The sequence below is a fragment of the Muntiacus reevesi genome, chromosome 6, assembly GCF_963930625.1.
Source record: "Muntiacus reevesi chromosome 6, mMunRee1.1, whole genome shotgun sequence".
Lineage (NCBI taxonomy): Eukaryota > Metazoa > Chordata > Mammalia > Artiodactyla > Cervidae > Muntiacus > Muntiacus reevesi.
The window spans coordinates 22,768,685-22,786,338 of NC_089254.1; the positions used below are offsets into that span (position 1 = coordinate 22,768,685).

The 17,654-nt window shown below is 35.9% G+C and overlaps 1 protein-coding gene across 1 annotated transcript in view; it reads right to left on the minus strand.

Annotated features, from left to right (window-relative positions):
- Nucleotides 1-274: 274 nt before the first annotated feature.
- MEOX2 (mesenchyme homeobox 2) overlaps nucleotides 275-17,654 on the minus strand; it is a 72,494-nt gene continuing 55,114 nt past the window's right edge. Inside the window, exon 3 of the mRNA XM_065939617.1 lies at nucleotides 275-1,685. Coding sequence (XP_065795689.1) covers nucleotides 1,461-1,685 — 225 coding nt within the window. The 3' untranslated portion in view covers nucleotides 275-1,460. The remainder of the gene's footprint in view (nucleotides 1,686-17,654) is intronic.

A 17,654-nucleotide genomic window follows, 5' to 3' on the forward strand; every position in this document is an offset into this window, starting at 1 on the left:
AATATTACTTTTCTCCTTTTATTTCCTAAAACACAATGAAATCTATTTGGCATATTCTTCAATTCAGGGAAATGGCTTACCATATGCCTATTCTCAGATGCTTTTTTATTACACAATGATCTTTTCATAATAAAAAATTTCAGAAATAAAAATGTAGATGATTCACTAATTATGATCATCTGCTTTTACACAAGTACACATGAATTGGGGAGTTTTTTAAGTATTTACATTAAAGCTTGTAAACATATAGGAAATCACAGTAGGAAGACCAAAATTATTTACAAAGGATCATTTATTTAACATTTTTTTTACAAAATACAAAAATTTTTGTTCTGCATGAATACATCATATATGAAAAAAATGTGTTTTCACTGAACTTAATTTGAAGACATTCAGAATTTTACCTTCTACCAACTTGAGGAATCAATTTTGTTTTGCAAGTTGTCTATTACCATCGCCAATCGGGAGGAACCCCTTTTTTTTGTTAATTAAATCATATTCACAACAGCTAGCATTTTACAGAAATAAAATCAGACAATGTTTGTCATACAAAAGCTCTTTTTGCAAGTAACTGATTTGCCTATGATCCTAAATTTTTTTTTCCAAGCTATAGATAGGAAGAATTGAGGAGCTAGGTAAGTTTTATAATAATGTATTAGCAGCAGTTGATAGAAAATGCAACATAAGATTTGTTTTGTCTGTGGTACAAGAATATTCCCTATCAGACTCTAATGTATTTTTCTCTACTTGAACACAAGTAAGCACGTGCTGATTGTTTCTGGGATGACAAAATATATAAAAATACAAGAAGCTGGTTCTGTTTGTCATCGTGAGTGGCTATTTTCATCAGCTAATATGAATGCATTGCTAAACGTAGTGAAGACAGGAAAATGACTTAAGGGTAATATATACAGAGTTAAAATACATTTTTTTTTTAACCCACTTAAGAATGATTTCAGGCACTGTGGCTGTTCGGGATAAAAATGTTTCATGGTTTATTCTTGAATAGTAATGTAATTGTCAGTGCAAGCGAGAGCAAATACCTGCCCACTGTCACACACATGACCTTGGACATCTGCAATGTTCAAAGCCAATTCATCTTCTGTATCTTCACTCTGGAGGCACCTTCAATACAAATGCTTCATAGTTTGCTCTTGATAGCAATTTAATTTTCAGTGCAAGCAAAAGCAAACACAAAGGCTGCTCACTGTCATACACACGACCAACACCTCTGGAGTATTCAAAGGAAGTTCACCTCCATCTTGTCTGTGAAAGCATCTTTCATAAGTGGCACTTAGTGTAAACCCTCTATAAATCATGAAAAACAGACTCGGGATGCCTGAATTTAATAATATTAAAAATCAAGGTCATAGTCCTCTCTCTGTGTAAACGACGTTTGAGTAAGGCTTGCCATCACAACATCTCTTTCCTGAGAATATAGCTGATCGCCTCTGTCTATATCATAAGTGAGCATGCTCAGAGCTGTGGTCACTGTCGTGGCTGTCTTCGTTTGCTAGCGAGTCCCCTGTTTGCTGGAGGGTGGCGGCACCGATTCCCGACAGCTCTGAAGGGAGGAGTGTTCCCTTTTTCACATTCACCAGTTCCTTTTCTCGAGCGGCAGCGCCTTGCTGTCCTCCTTTTACTCTCTTCCACTTCATTCGCCTGTTCTGGAACCACACTTTCACCTTTAACAAAGAAAGGGAACAAGTGAAAGAAAGTGAAATGGACACATTTTTTTCTTTCATTCTGGTCATCAATGGAAAAAAAATGGCTTTTCAAAAGCTTTTACAAATACACTGTGAAAGAATGAATATGAAAATAAGTCACCATTGAATTTAATCAGGGCCCATGTTCAGAATAATTTTAAAACATTCAGAAGGTACCAAGTCCTGTAGTTTGCATTTTATGACATGTGCTAAGTCGCTTCAAAAGACCCTGATGCTGGGAAAGATTGAAGGCAGGAGGAGAAGGGGACAACAGAGGACCAGACGGTTGGATGGCATCACTGATTCAATGGACATGAGTTTGAGCAAGCTCCGGGAGATGGTGAAGGACAGGGAAGCCTGGCGTGCTGCAGTCTATGGGGTAGCAAAGAGTCAGACACGACTGGGCGACTGAGCAGTAACAAAGTTGCTTCAGTCGTGTCCAACTCCGTGTGACCCAAAGGACCATAGCCTCGCAAGCTCCTCTGTCCATGCGATCCTCCAGGCAAGAATACTGGAGGGTGTTGTCATTTCCTCCCCCAGGAGATCTTCCCTACTCAGGGATCAAAGCCCCGTCATTGACATCTTCTGCACTGGCAGGCAGGTTCTTTACCACTAGCCCACCTGGGAAGCCCATTTTAGGACACATGATGTAAAAAACATAGGTGGGAAACTACTGTATCATTTCAGGTTGTTCAAAGGTATTTAGTTTATAAAGAGTTTCTGTGAATGAGAACGACCATTCAGTAACTGCCTTGGTCAAACAACACCCACTCTGCCGCCTCCCCCTGCAATCAATGTCTGGACCAACCTAAAATATACTCAGGGAGCTACTGATGAAGCTCCGTCTGGAAGGTCATTCTGCGCCCACAGTCCACCGCTGCACTCACAGAGCTTCATTTGGCCATTTTACCTCAGAGTGAGTCCATCTTCTTTTGAACTATGCTTTTTCTCCGCCCTTAATACTTTGATTTTCCATTACAAATATGTGATTCCGATTTCCTCAAAACAAGATCAAAAATGTTCCCTGGTACTGTTGTTCAGTCGCTCAGTCCTGCTTGACTCTGTGACCCCATGGACTGCAGCACACCAGGCTTCCCTGTCCTTCAACGTCTCCCAAAGCCTGCTCAAACTCATGTCCATTGAGTCAGTGATGCCACCCAACCATCTCATCCTCTGTTGCCCCCTTCTCCTCCTGCCCTCAATCGTGCCCAGCATCAGGGTCTTTTTCCAATGAGTCAGTTCTTTGCATGAGGTGGCCAAAGTATTAGAGTTTCAGCTTCAGCATCCGTCCTGCCAATGAATATTCATGGTTGAATTCCTTTAGGATGGACTGGTTTGATCTCCTTGCCATCCAAAATTTTCACTAATACTTGTTAAATGTTAATACTGAGTTTGTATATTATGTTAATCACATCAGCTTTGTAGAAATATATTTTTCTTCTAAAGTCTTAATTGAAGTTACCTAATATATGACAGAAGTGATTTAGCATGCATGCACATAATAAAACAAAAATTGTACATATGCATTAAATGACCATCCATGGCCACAACCATAATAATGGCATCATTTCATTTTCTTGTTTAGGAGAAAATTAGTTCCTTTCCTATTGCACTTCTCATCTTTGTATATTCTTATTAAGCTAGGTAAGCTAAGTGTTCCTTTTACATTGCATTTCTCTGCCTTCTCCACTCAAAGTTACCACAAGCCTGAATTTTGTGTTTATCATCCCTAAGCCTTTATTTGGGCTTCCTTGATGGCTCAGTGGGTATAGAATCTGCCTGCAGTGCAGGAGACACAGAAATGTGGGTTTGATCCCTGGGTCAGCAAGATCCCCTGGAGGAGGAAATGGCAACCCACTCCAGTATCCCTGACTGGGAAATCCCTGGAACAGAGGAGCCTGGCGGGCAAAAGTGAAAAGGGCTGTAAACAGTCTGACAGAACTGAGCACGCTGAGCACAAGCCTGTATTTGAAACAAATAATCAGAGACAACAGCTTTTTTCACCATGTGGACCCTAAAAAGTACTGTTTAATTCTTCTTGTCTTTTAGGTTTATCAAAATGGAATGCTTTTAACTATAAGCCATGGTTTTTTCTTTTTTTTTAATATTGTCCCATTTTATTTGGTTTCTCTTTCTTTATTGAAGTACAGCTGTTTTACAATGTTGTGTTTTTACTACTATATAGCAAAGTGACTCACACATTCTTTTTCATATTCTTTTCCATTATAGTTTATCACATGATGTTGAATATAGTTCCCTGTGCTATACAGTAGGACCTCGTGGTTTATCTATTCTACACATACCATTAACTCTAGGTTTCTAATCCATGTTGATTCAAGGCATGGCATTCTCTTTTTACGATTATGTACGATTCCACTCTGTGAATATATCACTGTGTGCCCACCCATTCCCCTGTTCAGACTCTTGAACGATTGTTTTTTCTTTTATAATTGATGCTGTTATAAATATTCTTGCAGTTGTGCTGTGATAAGCGTGTGATAGAACTTCTCTGAGTAAATATCCAGGAGTTGCCCTCAGTGGACCCCAGGGTGTATGAACGCTGAATTTAACGTGATAATATAGAAAAACTACTTTCTAAAGTTTCATCAATTTTCACAGTCCAGAGTGTGAGAGTTCTTATTGATCCACATCTTAGTGTCATTATTTGGATTTATAAGTGATTTTTTTCCAATATAATGACCATAAATGTTATCTCACCATGTTCTAATTTTCCGTTTCCTGATTACTAATAAGGTAAAGCATCTTTAAGTGTTTATGATCCATTTGTATCTCTTCTTTTGTGAAATGCCTCCACATCTTTGGGTTGCAGTGAATGTTTTTTGACTTAATTTCATTCCTTATTTTGTTGTTCAGTTGCATTCCTTATGGACTCATAAAATATGTTCCAGATGCTAATTTAATGCTTTGGGGTAATATGGCTGTTATTACAATCTATCAGTTTATAGTGTGTCCTTTTCCTTTCCTTGGGTATCTTTTGATATCTTTTGGGTATCTTTTGATGATCAGAAATTATAAAATTTATTATATTCAAATTTATCAATTGCTTCTGTTATGACTATCTTTTTCATGTCTTCATTAAAAACTTTCCTTCTGTGACCATTAAGATACTCTTCTATGTCTTCTTTTAAAACGTTATAAGGTTTGCATTTCAAATCGAAGTAAGTCCTTAACTCAGACTACTGATTTTAGTATATACTGCAAAGAAAATTTCTAAATTTACTTTATTCCAGTTTATTTATTTATTTATTTATTACAGTTGTTCCAAGACCATTTAACAAATAGTCCACCCTTTTCCCAGAAATTATTGTTTTCAACTCTGTCATATGTCAAGTTTCCATGCATGCATAGCTTTATTGATGCACTCAGTTGTTCTCTCCTTTTGATAAAAACATCATCTTAATTATTATAATTTCATAGGAAGTCTTCATATTTAACACAGATAGCTATGTTTTATTCTACTTCAGGAATATTTTGATTTTCCATTTTCATTTTGTAAACAATCTCAATTTCTGTAAATTCAAAGTACCAAGAGACACTAAAGAGAAAGATACTATATTTCTAAAGATGTATTTATTTCAGTGGTCTTCAAATCACAATAAATCACAATACTCCATTAAAATCAGTACCGTTTTCTCAGCTGCTGGCACAAAAAAAATCTTCAAACTATGTCATTTCTCAACTCTGCATTTTCATTGTTCTATCAGACTATAACTGAAATCTTGTATTATACATTCAGTTCAGTTCAGTTAAGTCGCTCAGTCATGTCCGACTCTTTGAGACCCCATGAATTGCAGCACGCCAGGCCTCCCTGTCCATCACCAACTCCCAGAGTTCACCCAAACCCATGTCCATCGAGTCAGTGATGCCATCCAACCATCTCATCTTCTGACGTCCCCTTCTCCTCCTGCCCCCAATCCCTCCTAGCATCAGGGTCTTTTCCAATGAATAACTCTTTGCATGAGGTGGCCAAAGTATTGGAGTTTCAGCTTCAGCATCAGTCCTTCCAATGAACAACCAGGACGGATCTCCTTTAGGATGGACTGGTTGGATCTCCTTGCAGTCCAAGGGACTCTCAAGAATCTTCTCCAACAACACAGTTCAAAAGCATCAATTCTTCAGCACTCAGCTTTCTTCACAGTCCAACTCTCACATCCATACATGACCACTGGAAAAACCATAGCCTTGACTAGACGGACCTTTGTTGGCAAAGTAATGTCTCTGCTTTTTAATATGCTATTTATTAATCCACTTAGTTATAAAAAAAAATAAGAAAATGTAGAAAGTCACAATTTGTACTAAAATAGATTGATTAAAAACTAGTGGATTGGTATTCTTGTATCATTGTTACTTAATAACCAAATGATAAGTTGTGATTTTTAATCACATATTTACTTAAGGCTAAGCAACTATAACGATAGGTGCTACATATGCATTTTCCACACACGAATTTTTATAGATGAGGACGTTGAGACTTAAAGGTTAAACAACTTGCCTAAGAACACAAAGATAGGAAAATGTGGTGCCAGAATTTAAACCTGGGGTTGGTTTGGCTTCAAATTGATTTTATTTTGTTTTGTTCCTGTTATGTTTCAAACTCATACTTTTTAAGCCTTCAGGTTAGAAAAGTAAAGCATATAAAGTATGTGAATGCCATCCATATGATTAGTATCATTCAGGTAATTCTCCTACTCAATATAATTAGGTTTGTAAATATAACACTATCTTCCTGTACTGTAATTTAGGTAATTATACTACTCAATTTAATTACCACTGTAATCTTGACATTGCATGTTTCATTAGATCTTTTCCACATGAATTGGGCGCTACTTCTGGCTTCACTTCTGCGTGAATTTGAGAAAATTATACTTCTCTCTGCCTCAATTTTCGTATTTGTACTGTTGGAATAATGAGCCTTTCAAGATTCTCCATAGAGACATTTTCTCCATGGACAAATCCAGATGGAAGAAACACATCATCATCATTGTCACTGAAGAGTGAAACATCCAGCCAAAATAATCTTGGCAGAAAATGGGAGGAATAGATTTTGTTAAATCTACACTTATTTCCTTTTTTAGGAGAAGGGATGCAGTAATTCTGTAATACCAGTATAAAGCCTGTTATGTGCAATTCTACATGAGAAAAATGTAAGAAGATGGTATGGATTTTAGAAACAGTATAGGCTATTTTGTGTTGTTTCCTGTCTCTACCATGTGAAATTTTGCCATTTCATTTTCTTAAACAGACTAACAAAAGACTTCATGAGTAGCTTCAATAGTAGTTATGTAACCAATCATAAAGGGCTTCCCAAGTGGCTCAGTGGTAAAGAATTCTGCCAGTGTGAGAGACGCAAGAATCATGGGTTCAATCTCTGGATTGGAAGATCCCCTGGAGGAGGAAATGGCTATTCGCTCCAGTACTTTTGCCTGGAGAGTCCCATGTATAGAGGAGCCTGGTGGGCTACAATCCATGGGGTCACAAAAGAGTTGAACAAGACTAACTAGCACACACACACATCCATACATATATGTGGTTTATAGATATATGCATGTAGGTGAAAGCATTTGATGATTATATAATAAATCTAATAATTCTAACACCTTTACGTATTTTTTCAAGGGATCAGGCTACATATTTCATATGGGAACTCCATGAATTTAGTAATGGAACAAAACAGCAATATGTGCAATGATGAGTACACCTTATAAATTGTGAAGAAAAAGTACAGAAATTCAATAGTCAGTGTGTCCAGATGTATTTTCAAATATACTATGAAATATTGGGACAAACTAAAATAAGGAGAGGAAGATCTGGGGGGGAAGCATACATTTTTCCACAACCATCACAGTATTAAAAACAAATCTATAAAAGTAATTTCAAATTATGTCATTATTGCCATTAGAATAATAACACCATGGTTTTATAAATAAAGAAGCTTTATAGTTTAATTTGTTATCACGTAATAATCCAGTTTTGTTGGCTGGATTGAAAAAATACTTTTGTAAGACCACTAAAGAATAATCATTCAAATGCTTTGACAATTTTTAAAATAAGAAAATTATTTTGATTAAAGTTTACAAGTTTGTTTCATATAAAAATCTGTATTTATAAACTAAGTACAGTTAAACTAATCTCATTCTTTCTTTGTAACTTGGAATCTCTATTCACTCATTCATACACTCAGTATTACTGCATGCTTAGTAATAGGTAAGAGTGGTTAGACCAAGGAATGAATACAAATAAATAAGAAATAATTCCAGCCCTCAAGGGCAGTTTACTGACTGTATGTGAGGCCTTTGGCATATACTGAGATGCAGAGAGATTAGTTTCATCTTTTACAGAATATCCTTAAATTGCTTGCAGTTGTAGTTAGTGTCATTGCTAACTCCCTAATAAGAGACTCCCCGAATGGTCCATAAGATGGCATGAACTCTACCCGTACATTCAATGTCACACACTGCTTTGTTGCCACACAATTAAAGAAAATGATTTCCTTCCTCTGGGAATCTCATGATGTTATTGCTACTGGCATCCTGTGTGCCTCTGCGTTTTTCATCCTAGTAACCTAGAGTAGTACCTTAGGAGCTGGGACACTGTATCATCAAATATTTTGCATACAAATAAAACAAATCTGCCCATCTCGGAGAATGATATGTAAATTTTGCAAACATTTATTGCTTTATTTGGGCTTAAAGTCAATTTATCCCATATCTGCAATTTCTCTGGAAATGCTGGTTAATTAATTTTTTATTATTTCCTTTTTTAAAGTTTGGCTCTAAGGCAAGATTCCATATAAAGTATATTTTGTTGCATAATATGTGGACTGATGCTGAAGCTGAAACGCCACTACTTTGGACACTTCATACGAAGAGTTGACTCATTGGAGAAGACCCTGATGCTGGGAGGGATTGAGGGCAGGAGGAGAAGGAGATGATAGAGGATGCAATGGTTGGATGGCATCACCAACTCAATGGACATGGGTTTAAGTGAACTCCAGGAGTTGGTGATGGACAGGGAGGCCTGGTGTGCTGCGATTCAAGGGGTTGCAAAGAGTCAGACACGTATGAGCAACTAAACTGAACTGAAATGAACTGAACTGATGATCAACAACCCAGATAAAAATTTCTCCCACAAGAATCTGAGTAATGAAGAAATACTATTTTTCATGAAATCAAAGCAATATGAACTAGACTTGTAGACTCTTAATGACTGCATGAAGATAATATTTTTTCAACAAAATCTTCATAATAAAAAATAACAAATGAAATAATAGCTTATAATATTAGCTGTAAACATTTAAGTGCTCAGTTATAAACCTTACTTTTCAGAATATCTGATTATTATGAAATCTCACTCTTTATCCCTTAGTTAACAAAGTATTTTGTATTCACATTGCCTGCATGATCAAACTACTATATAAATAAATATAAAAACATTTATTCACATATTAGTAAAGAAAGCAGCTCAGAGAATCTTAATTATTGTCACTAATTTGCTTAAATGATGTATTTCAGAATCTAGAAATCTAATTTTTCTCTTTAATAAAAATAATGTAAGTGAGACTCATTCTTGGTTTTGTTAAACATTCATTTTATCTCTTTAATTTATTTAGTCATTCACATATGGCCTTCTATGTATAAGTTCATTTGAGGGTTCACAGTACATCAGGAGAACACACATGAAATATGTATCTGGACTGCCATACAATTTCCTAAAATGGCCTGAGGCAAAATGTTGATAGAAAGTAGAATCTACGTGATGCTATAACCCATATTTATAGAATACCATAAATGTCTGTCTTTTGAAGAAACAATCATAACACATAACATCTGGATGAAAATAAATATTTCAGTGACATATCTAGATGTCTCTAAACATCTGGAATTTGTAGATTTAATATTCCAACTGTTTCTATTTGTATATGAACACTTGAAATACTGTAGACACTGTCTAACAAATATTTATCCACATCTTTAACATGTGAAAGCATGCAAAGGAGTAATTGTATAAATACAATTTGGAAATTTCATCACACCTGTGTGATTAAATTGCTCATGGCAGCTGATCTAGTAAACCTAATGTAAACAGACTCTAGTAAGATATATCCAAGTAATTCAGTGGCAAAGTCAGTAGATGAACTGAAGAATTAGAGCTCAGATTGCTCTCTAAGGTAGGGATGAAAAATGGGGGAAAAGAAAGCTTCCTTACTCTTCCTGCCTGAATAGATTTATATCTGATTAAGAGAAGGAATCCCTTGGCTGTTTCCAAAAAGTTCATGGGAGCCGCCAGTTTCTACAGCAGTGCAACATGGGGTTGGGAGGTAGTGTGCAAGCGTGTGTGTGTGTGCGTTTTGGGCGGGGGGTGGGACTGGAGGGTGGAGGGGGTTAGGACATATTCCATGACTTAAGACTGAATTCCTGCATAGAGACTGCCTCTCACCTTTCTCCTCTATTTTAGAACAATGTTTATGACCAGGAAATCACTTCCTGGCCTCTATAATTTTCAGTTTCATAGCCTCTTTTTTTTTTTTTTTTGTCCTTAGAATGCCTGAGAACCAGGCTCACTAATGTAGTCATAAAACATTTACTATTTCACATGTCTTTGGACAAACTGAATGAATACACATTAGCCATTGGTAGCCATGGGCAAATAACATGCTGAACAAGAAATAAACTCTTTTTTAGGAAACAAATGAAATTCTCCATAATAAACAGTAATGCAACGGGCACTATTACAAGCCAATCACATGTATTACATTCTCCTTTCCCAAAATGTAGCCAGAGTAATAATTCACACGGTGAGCAAAATTCTTAGAGGACTGATTACTTTTATTTTGACCCTCTAGAAATGCCGCAGCAGTACTAAATGCTAACAACTATAACTCTTTCTGTCAAACATGATGGAATTCAACTCAAGTGACCTCTTTATGAATAATAATTTACAGTGAAATTTCACTACTCCTAATCCTATTTCTACACAAGATTAAAAAAAAGGATGTATCTTTTAGTTATTTTAAGTGAAATCCTGCCACCTCAGTAGATCATGAACAAAAGACTTCAGCAAATCTGAGTGAAAATATCAGAACTAAGTCAGGCACCTTACTCCATTACTGTGTTAAAAATTTCCTAAACAGCAGTTCTTGAATACATGGAATTTGTGTATTTCAAATTCTACTGCTGGTACTTACCTGGCTTAAACTACTAAGATCAACTAGAATGACGGCCTTTGTTCTCAACATCTTCTCTAATCTCCGGCTTAAGTTTTAACAATAGCAACATATCATCACAACCAGTGCATACTATTTTAAGAAATGACCTCTTCCCTAGCCACTGTCTAATTTTATGAAATTTATCAAATATAAATATTTGATTGAAACACAGAAACTCATCATTCTTATAAGAACAGAAGAACACTAGCAATTATTAAGATTCAATCTAATTAAATACTCTGATTATTTCTTGACTAGCAACTTTAATATCAGAATATATGTGAGCCCTCACTGCACGTTTATTAAATTTAGGGGCTGTCTCCAAAATTATTCTAAGAACTTGTAATGGCAATTGCTACTGTCATAAGAATATATACTGACACAAAAGTATTCAGTAATTTCAATAACTGGAAAAATTTTAAAAACTGAAAAAAACTGTCTTGCATAAAAATTATAAGTGCTAGAGAGAAATGAAGTTAAAATCCATCCTAAATTGACTATATTTCTGAGGTTTTCATGAAGAGTCAAAGAAATAGGGAGATTGACTTGTAGAAAGTCTCCTATAGCCAAATTCCCTAGAAATTGTCCTTTATTAGACTTGTGTTTATTTTTTTATAGATGTCATGGAACATATATAATGCTGTATATACATATTGAGATAACAGAATATCTCTTTAAAGTTGAACATACCAACACAAAAGTTGAATCGGCTCCTCAAAATTTTCAGGAACTTCTTAGTAAGACTTTACCATACACTATATGAAAAAAAAAATTATATGACTGCAAGAATAATGTGAAAAAGGAGTAATCTTTCACAGCAGACGATGTTTTTCTTTAACATTACACTTTAAATGATGATCTGTGTTGCAACACATGATATGTTTCAAAATACTGTTGATTTGCTGATTAAATATAAATTAATTGTTTCCTTATTGAGGAAAGTCCCAAACTTAAAGCTTATTTTATATTCCACCATCAACTCATTCACCCTATTCTCTCCCCCAGTTTTTCTGGTCAGAGCCCAATCATACTTAATCTCTCAAAATAACAGTCATACCATGGTGTAAGCAAAAGAAACATCTAACTGTTACTCTAGATGACTGCTAAAAACTAAAGATATGAGGAAATATTTAAAATCACTGACTACACAAGGTTACCTTGAATAGACAATATGTCTGATCTTGCAGACATAACTTAATTAGCTAAATAACTAAAAGTACTCATATAAATGTATAGAAGTTAACCTACAAAGGAGAAGGGTTGTGTAAAATGCTGAGTAAAAGACAAAACCACTATTTACTTGGCCCAGGAAAAATTCTCCTTCATAGTCATCCAAAAAATTGATGTCTATTTGGAAAACACTTGGCAATGAGCCATTTAATGATTTGTGAGTAACAAACAAAACATAATCCCTCTCATTTCCACTAACGGAATGTGATCCAGCTAGGTGGGATTTTTCCATTTATTTTGGCAGTGGAATCATGAATTCAGTCTGTTTATTCCGATCAGTTAGCTTACAAATCTGCAACATCGCACCTTTGATTAGCTTTGTAAAATGATTCTGTGACATGGAAGGAGCTCTCATTCTTTCTATATCTGGCAGTCTTGACTCTATAAATATGTCCATTTTTTGACATTCCTATAGTTTTATGCAACAGCCTTCCCTCTTCATCCCACTGTGAGATATTAAAACTTTGGCATGAGTTTTTTCCAAGTGTGTCTGGATGGATGAAAAAGCCAGAATAAGCTTGTCAAACTTAAAAATACCTTGGGACAGGAGGGTCTTTAGACTGACTGACTCTTCAAAGTATTCCAAGTGACTCTGCCAATTAAGGATTATTAGCTGTTGATTGAGAACAGTATGGAACAATATGTTGTACACGTGAAGGTGTGGATTAGAAGCTGGATTGTTACTACAGTGGTAACTGTTACACAAAACAGCGTTGGGCTTTCCTGGTGGCTCAGACATTAAAAGAATCCACCTGCAATGCAGGAGACCTGGGTTCAATCCCTGGATTGGGAAGATCCCCTGGAGGAGGGCATGGAAACCCACTCCAGTATTCTTGCCTGGAGAATCCCCATGGACAGTGGAGTCTGGCAGGCTACAATCCATAGGGTCTCAAAGAGTCAGATACAACCGAATGACTAAGTACATAATTAAAATATTTAAAACTTAACTTTGTCCCAGTGTCTCCACTTTTATTGAACATAAAACAATTTTCTTTAATACCTACATGCTAATACGGAATTACTTTGCAGGATAAGCCTCTTTTCTCTTTACCCTTCTACCTCTTTGGCCAGATGGAATCCACAGGGATAATAGATGTCCCCTACTGTACAGGCATTGTCATGTGGGAGACACAAACATAAAAGTCCAATTTCTTTGGAGATTTCAGAGCTGTTCTTCCAGATTTGAAAATTTGAGTTCTGAGTGATATTTAAGGATTTAGCATATATTATTTTTTTTCTAAAAGGAAATCTAATCATTATTTCAAATATTTACAATCACATGTATAGCCCATTGTAGAATATGTGGCAGGTAAATTGATTGGGACATGAGTTTGAGCAAGCTCCAGGACTTGGTGATGGACAGGGAAGCCTGGCAAGCTGTAATCCATGGGGATGCAAAGAGTCAGACACCACTGGATGACTAAACTGATATTGATTGGGTGATATAAACAAAGGAGCAGTATTTACAAATAACATATCAGTTCAGTTCAGTTCAGTCGCTCAGTCATGTCCAACTCTTTGCAACCCCATGAATCGCAGCACACCAGGCCTCCCTGTCCATCACAAACTCCCGGAGATTACTCAAACTAATGTCCATGTCGGTGATGCCATCCAACCATCTCATCCTCTGTCGTCCCCTTCTCCTCCTGCCCCCAGTCCCTCCCAGCATCAGGGTCTTTTTCAATGAGTCAACTCTTCTCATGAGGCGGCCAAAGTATTGGAGTTTCGGCTTTAGCATCAGTCCTTCCAATGAACAACCAGGACTGATCTCCTTTAGGATGGACTGGTTGGATCTCCTTGCAGTCCAAGGGACTCCCAAGAGTCTTCTCCAACACCACAGTTCAAAAGCATCAATTCTTCGGCGTTCAGCTTTCCTCACAGTCCAACTCTCACATCCATACATGACCACTGGAAAAACCATAGCCTTGACTAGACGGACCGGCAAAGTATACATATACATGTTTTATAGGCAACTATGTAAGTTTTCTAAATAAAAGTACATTTAAAACTGCTTCTGTTTATAAATTAAATTTCATTTAGGAGAAAGTTATTTCTGTGAAATAGTTTTGCTACTAGTGGAAATGATTCAATATTTGTTGCTTTTCCCATTTACATTATATAGAACATATCTGTTCTTTCTCTGTATTTGAATCTTGAAAAGCTTTTAAAAAATCGAGAAAAAATATTTTAGGAGATTAAACATCCTATTAAAGTTTAGAAAAACACTGAACAATATGGGAGTAGATATAATATTCTTTGGTGTATATATTTAAGTTACTTTAATAAATCCCATGTTATTTTAAAGTATGGAAAAAATAAATCTTTCAGTAAATTGGAATTTAAAAATTGCAAATCTATAATTAGAATATTTTATAGGTAGAAACCCTATAAAAGGGATGCTATTTAATATTTTAAATCAAGATATAAATTACATAGATAAGTATGAATGGCATTAATGCAAAATCAAAGAAATGGAATAGCTGTATCTCAATTAAAAGAAGATGAATGAAAAGGCTTTGATTGATTACTCTACGTTTATAATTTTAAAAGCCCCACCATGAGAAAATTAACTGAAAATACCTCTCTGGGATGAGACGTATTTGTATTACAAAAGAATTCACTCACTATGCCTTTCATAGCAAAGAAGTTTTCCCCCTCTGAGTAATAGATTTGTTTTATAGTTTATGCTAAAATTTCTTTCACATTCATTATGACATTTAAACCTGAGTAAAAGAAAGAGAAGGTAGTTTTAATTTCCATTTTATGCCTTGGGGAGATTGTTACTTGCCTAAGAATACACAATTCCATCTGGCAAATCCAGGGTTTTTGTTCCGAATTTTTCTCATAACAATTCAATTTTTCTTAGTAACAAAAACTAAAGACACAACTTTGATTTGGAATTTAGATTCCACATATATCCATTATATCTTTTATTAACTTGACAAACTATTAATAGAGATTTATAGGATAAAAAACTTCTGAACAATACCAAATTTGCAATGATCTGAAAACCTAATATCTCAGAATTTACTTTTGTTGTTGTTATTTTTCCCTTTATGAGGCTATAGTTGGCTTGTTTCCCTAATGACTTCCAAAAATGTTTGCCTTCTTTCCGTGTATCCACTCACGTAGGTGGTGTTCTGGTACGGAGCCTGTCATATGATTCGCTTTAGACAATGCGACGTTAGGCAACATGATGCGAGCAGAGGCTTTGAACACCCACGCACACTGAGGTTTTTTTCTCTAAATACTCCTGGGCATACTTCTACACTATTTGAAGAATGTCAGGGAGCCTAATAGAAGATGAAATCACACCCGCAACAGAGACAGAGACAAGCTGTCCCAGGTGAGGCTGCCGAGAACAAGTTCTTAGTCACCCACCAGCTGCCTAGAGTTGCACAAGGGCTCTAGGTAAGGCCAGAAGTAGAACTGTCCAATTGAGCTCAGACAAAAATTTTTGATCCTCAAAACTTTGAGCAAATAAAGTGCTGGTTATTATTTAAAGCCATTAAGACTTTCAAGAGGTTTGTTACACAGCAAAGTCTAAGTGATACAGAATTTTAAAGGGACTCTTAAAAAATACAAAGATTAAAATTGGGCATGTGTGTGTGTATAGTATGAAAAGTGAAGTGAGGATTTTAGTCACTCAGTCATGTTCGACTCTCCAAGACTCCCAAGAACTGTAGCCCACCAGGCTCCTCTGTTCATGGAATTCTCCAGGCAAGAATGCTGGAATGGGCAGCCATTCCTATATTCAGGGGATATTCCCCACCCAGGGATCAAACCTGGGTTTCCTGCATTGCAGGCTGATTCTTTAGCATCTGAGTCACCATGGAAGTCCTGTGTATATAGTGTGTTTGTACATATACATATAATATAATATTTCATATAATTGCTTATAATTCTTTCCCAAGAATGGCAAGTCAGGAAGAAAGAAGAAATATTCAAAATGCCTTCAAAATTTCCAAACAAAATTTACAGAATTGCTCCTAAAAAGAAATTATTCTTGGCCAAAAGTGAAACCTCTACTCTATGATCAGATAATGACGGAACCATAGGACATCTCCAGCAAAGAAAGCACAGATTTTGACTTTTCTCTTGATTAAGACCATAGTTATACATCCCACATTTCTGTACACTACAAGCAAACTTTAGTTTCTTATTTCCTTTATGTATCATTTTAAATACAGTTACATTTCCTAGAATTCACATTCTCTTTACAAAAACATTAATGTGTAATTCCATCCCTCCATCATATTTTTTCTGTTCCCAGTTTAAAAAAAAAAAAGAGCAAAAAAACAGATGTCTGATGATGTAGATTTTGGATCCTGCTTTCCATCATGCCAAATGTTGTACACTTATGGAGAGAACTCTGTATGTGAAATTCAAGGGAAGGAAAATGTTGTGCTCCATAACTTAGGTACTAGTCATAATATTTAATAAAATATAAACTGCCAATAAATAGAACCACATAAAAGTGTTCCCCTGTATATTTTCACTACCCAGAATGATCCTACTAAAAGCTGAAATATAGAAATTAACAGAAGGAAAGCAAATGATTTAAGAAGTTGGATAAAATAACTCGCTCTCCTAAGATAGTATTCGTTTGTCCACACCCTGTTGATATTTCTTTGGTTCCAATGGGATCCCTGGAGGAGGTGCACACAGGGAAAGAGGAAATGAGACTCTGCTCCTAAGAGTGCCAATCATAACTGCACTGTCCATAAAGATGTTTGCGTTTGCCTTTCAGGAATGTTTTTCTAAAGATTAGCAACTATTAACCATCAGTAGGCTAGATTCTTCTAGGGAAAATCAGAACCCATATATAAAAGAGTGCTCAGGCAACACTATTCGAGCAAATCATTTGCCATTCAAATAACATCCAAGAAAGGATATAAAATGTAATTAATTAAAATATTATTTATGTCTTATTAACTGGTATTCACAGATCGATAATCATTTCAAAGTTTCTCTAAATGAGTGGGTACCTGAATTTTTAATTTCTGAGACAAATACAAGTTCAAAAATACTCTGAGCTGTTGGCTAGATATTTACCAATGATCTATGTGCCCTTGTGCCTACCATGTCTCAGCTCCCTTAAATTCAAGTAGTACCATTGAATATTTTCAGACATTAGAGTGTAAATGGAAGTGACATGGGTCATTTCCAGGTGAAAACATTTAAAGGTCAATGCATGAACCTTCAGCTTTTTCTTACCTCTTGCCAAGGACACCACATGTCAGGATGCCAGAAGGTCAGAGGTCCTGAGTGATTATTTGGAATACTGGACTTGCAAAGTTAGTGTGCAGAGTGAACAAGCAATGAACTTCATTCTATGTCATTCAGATATGGGGGTCAATGTATTGCTGTGACATAGATCCTATCCTGAGCAACAGAGGAGACTAACACAGGGTTCCCAAATTTCTATTATGTAAAATAAGGAGATTTTAAAAATAAGCAAACAAGATGAATGGAGAGAGTAAAATGGAAGC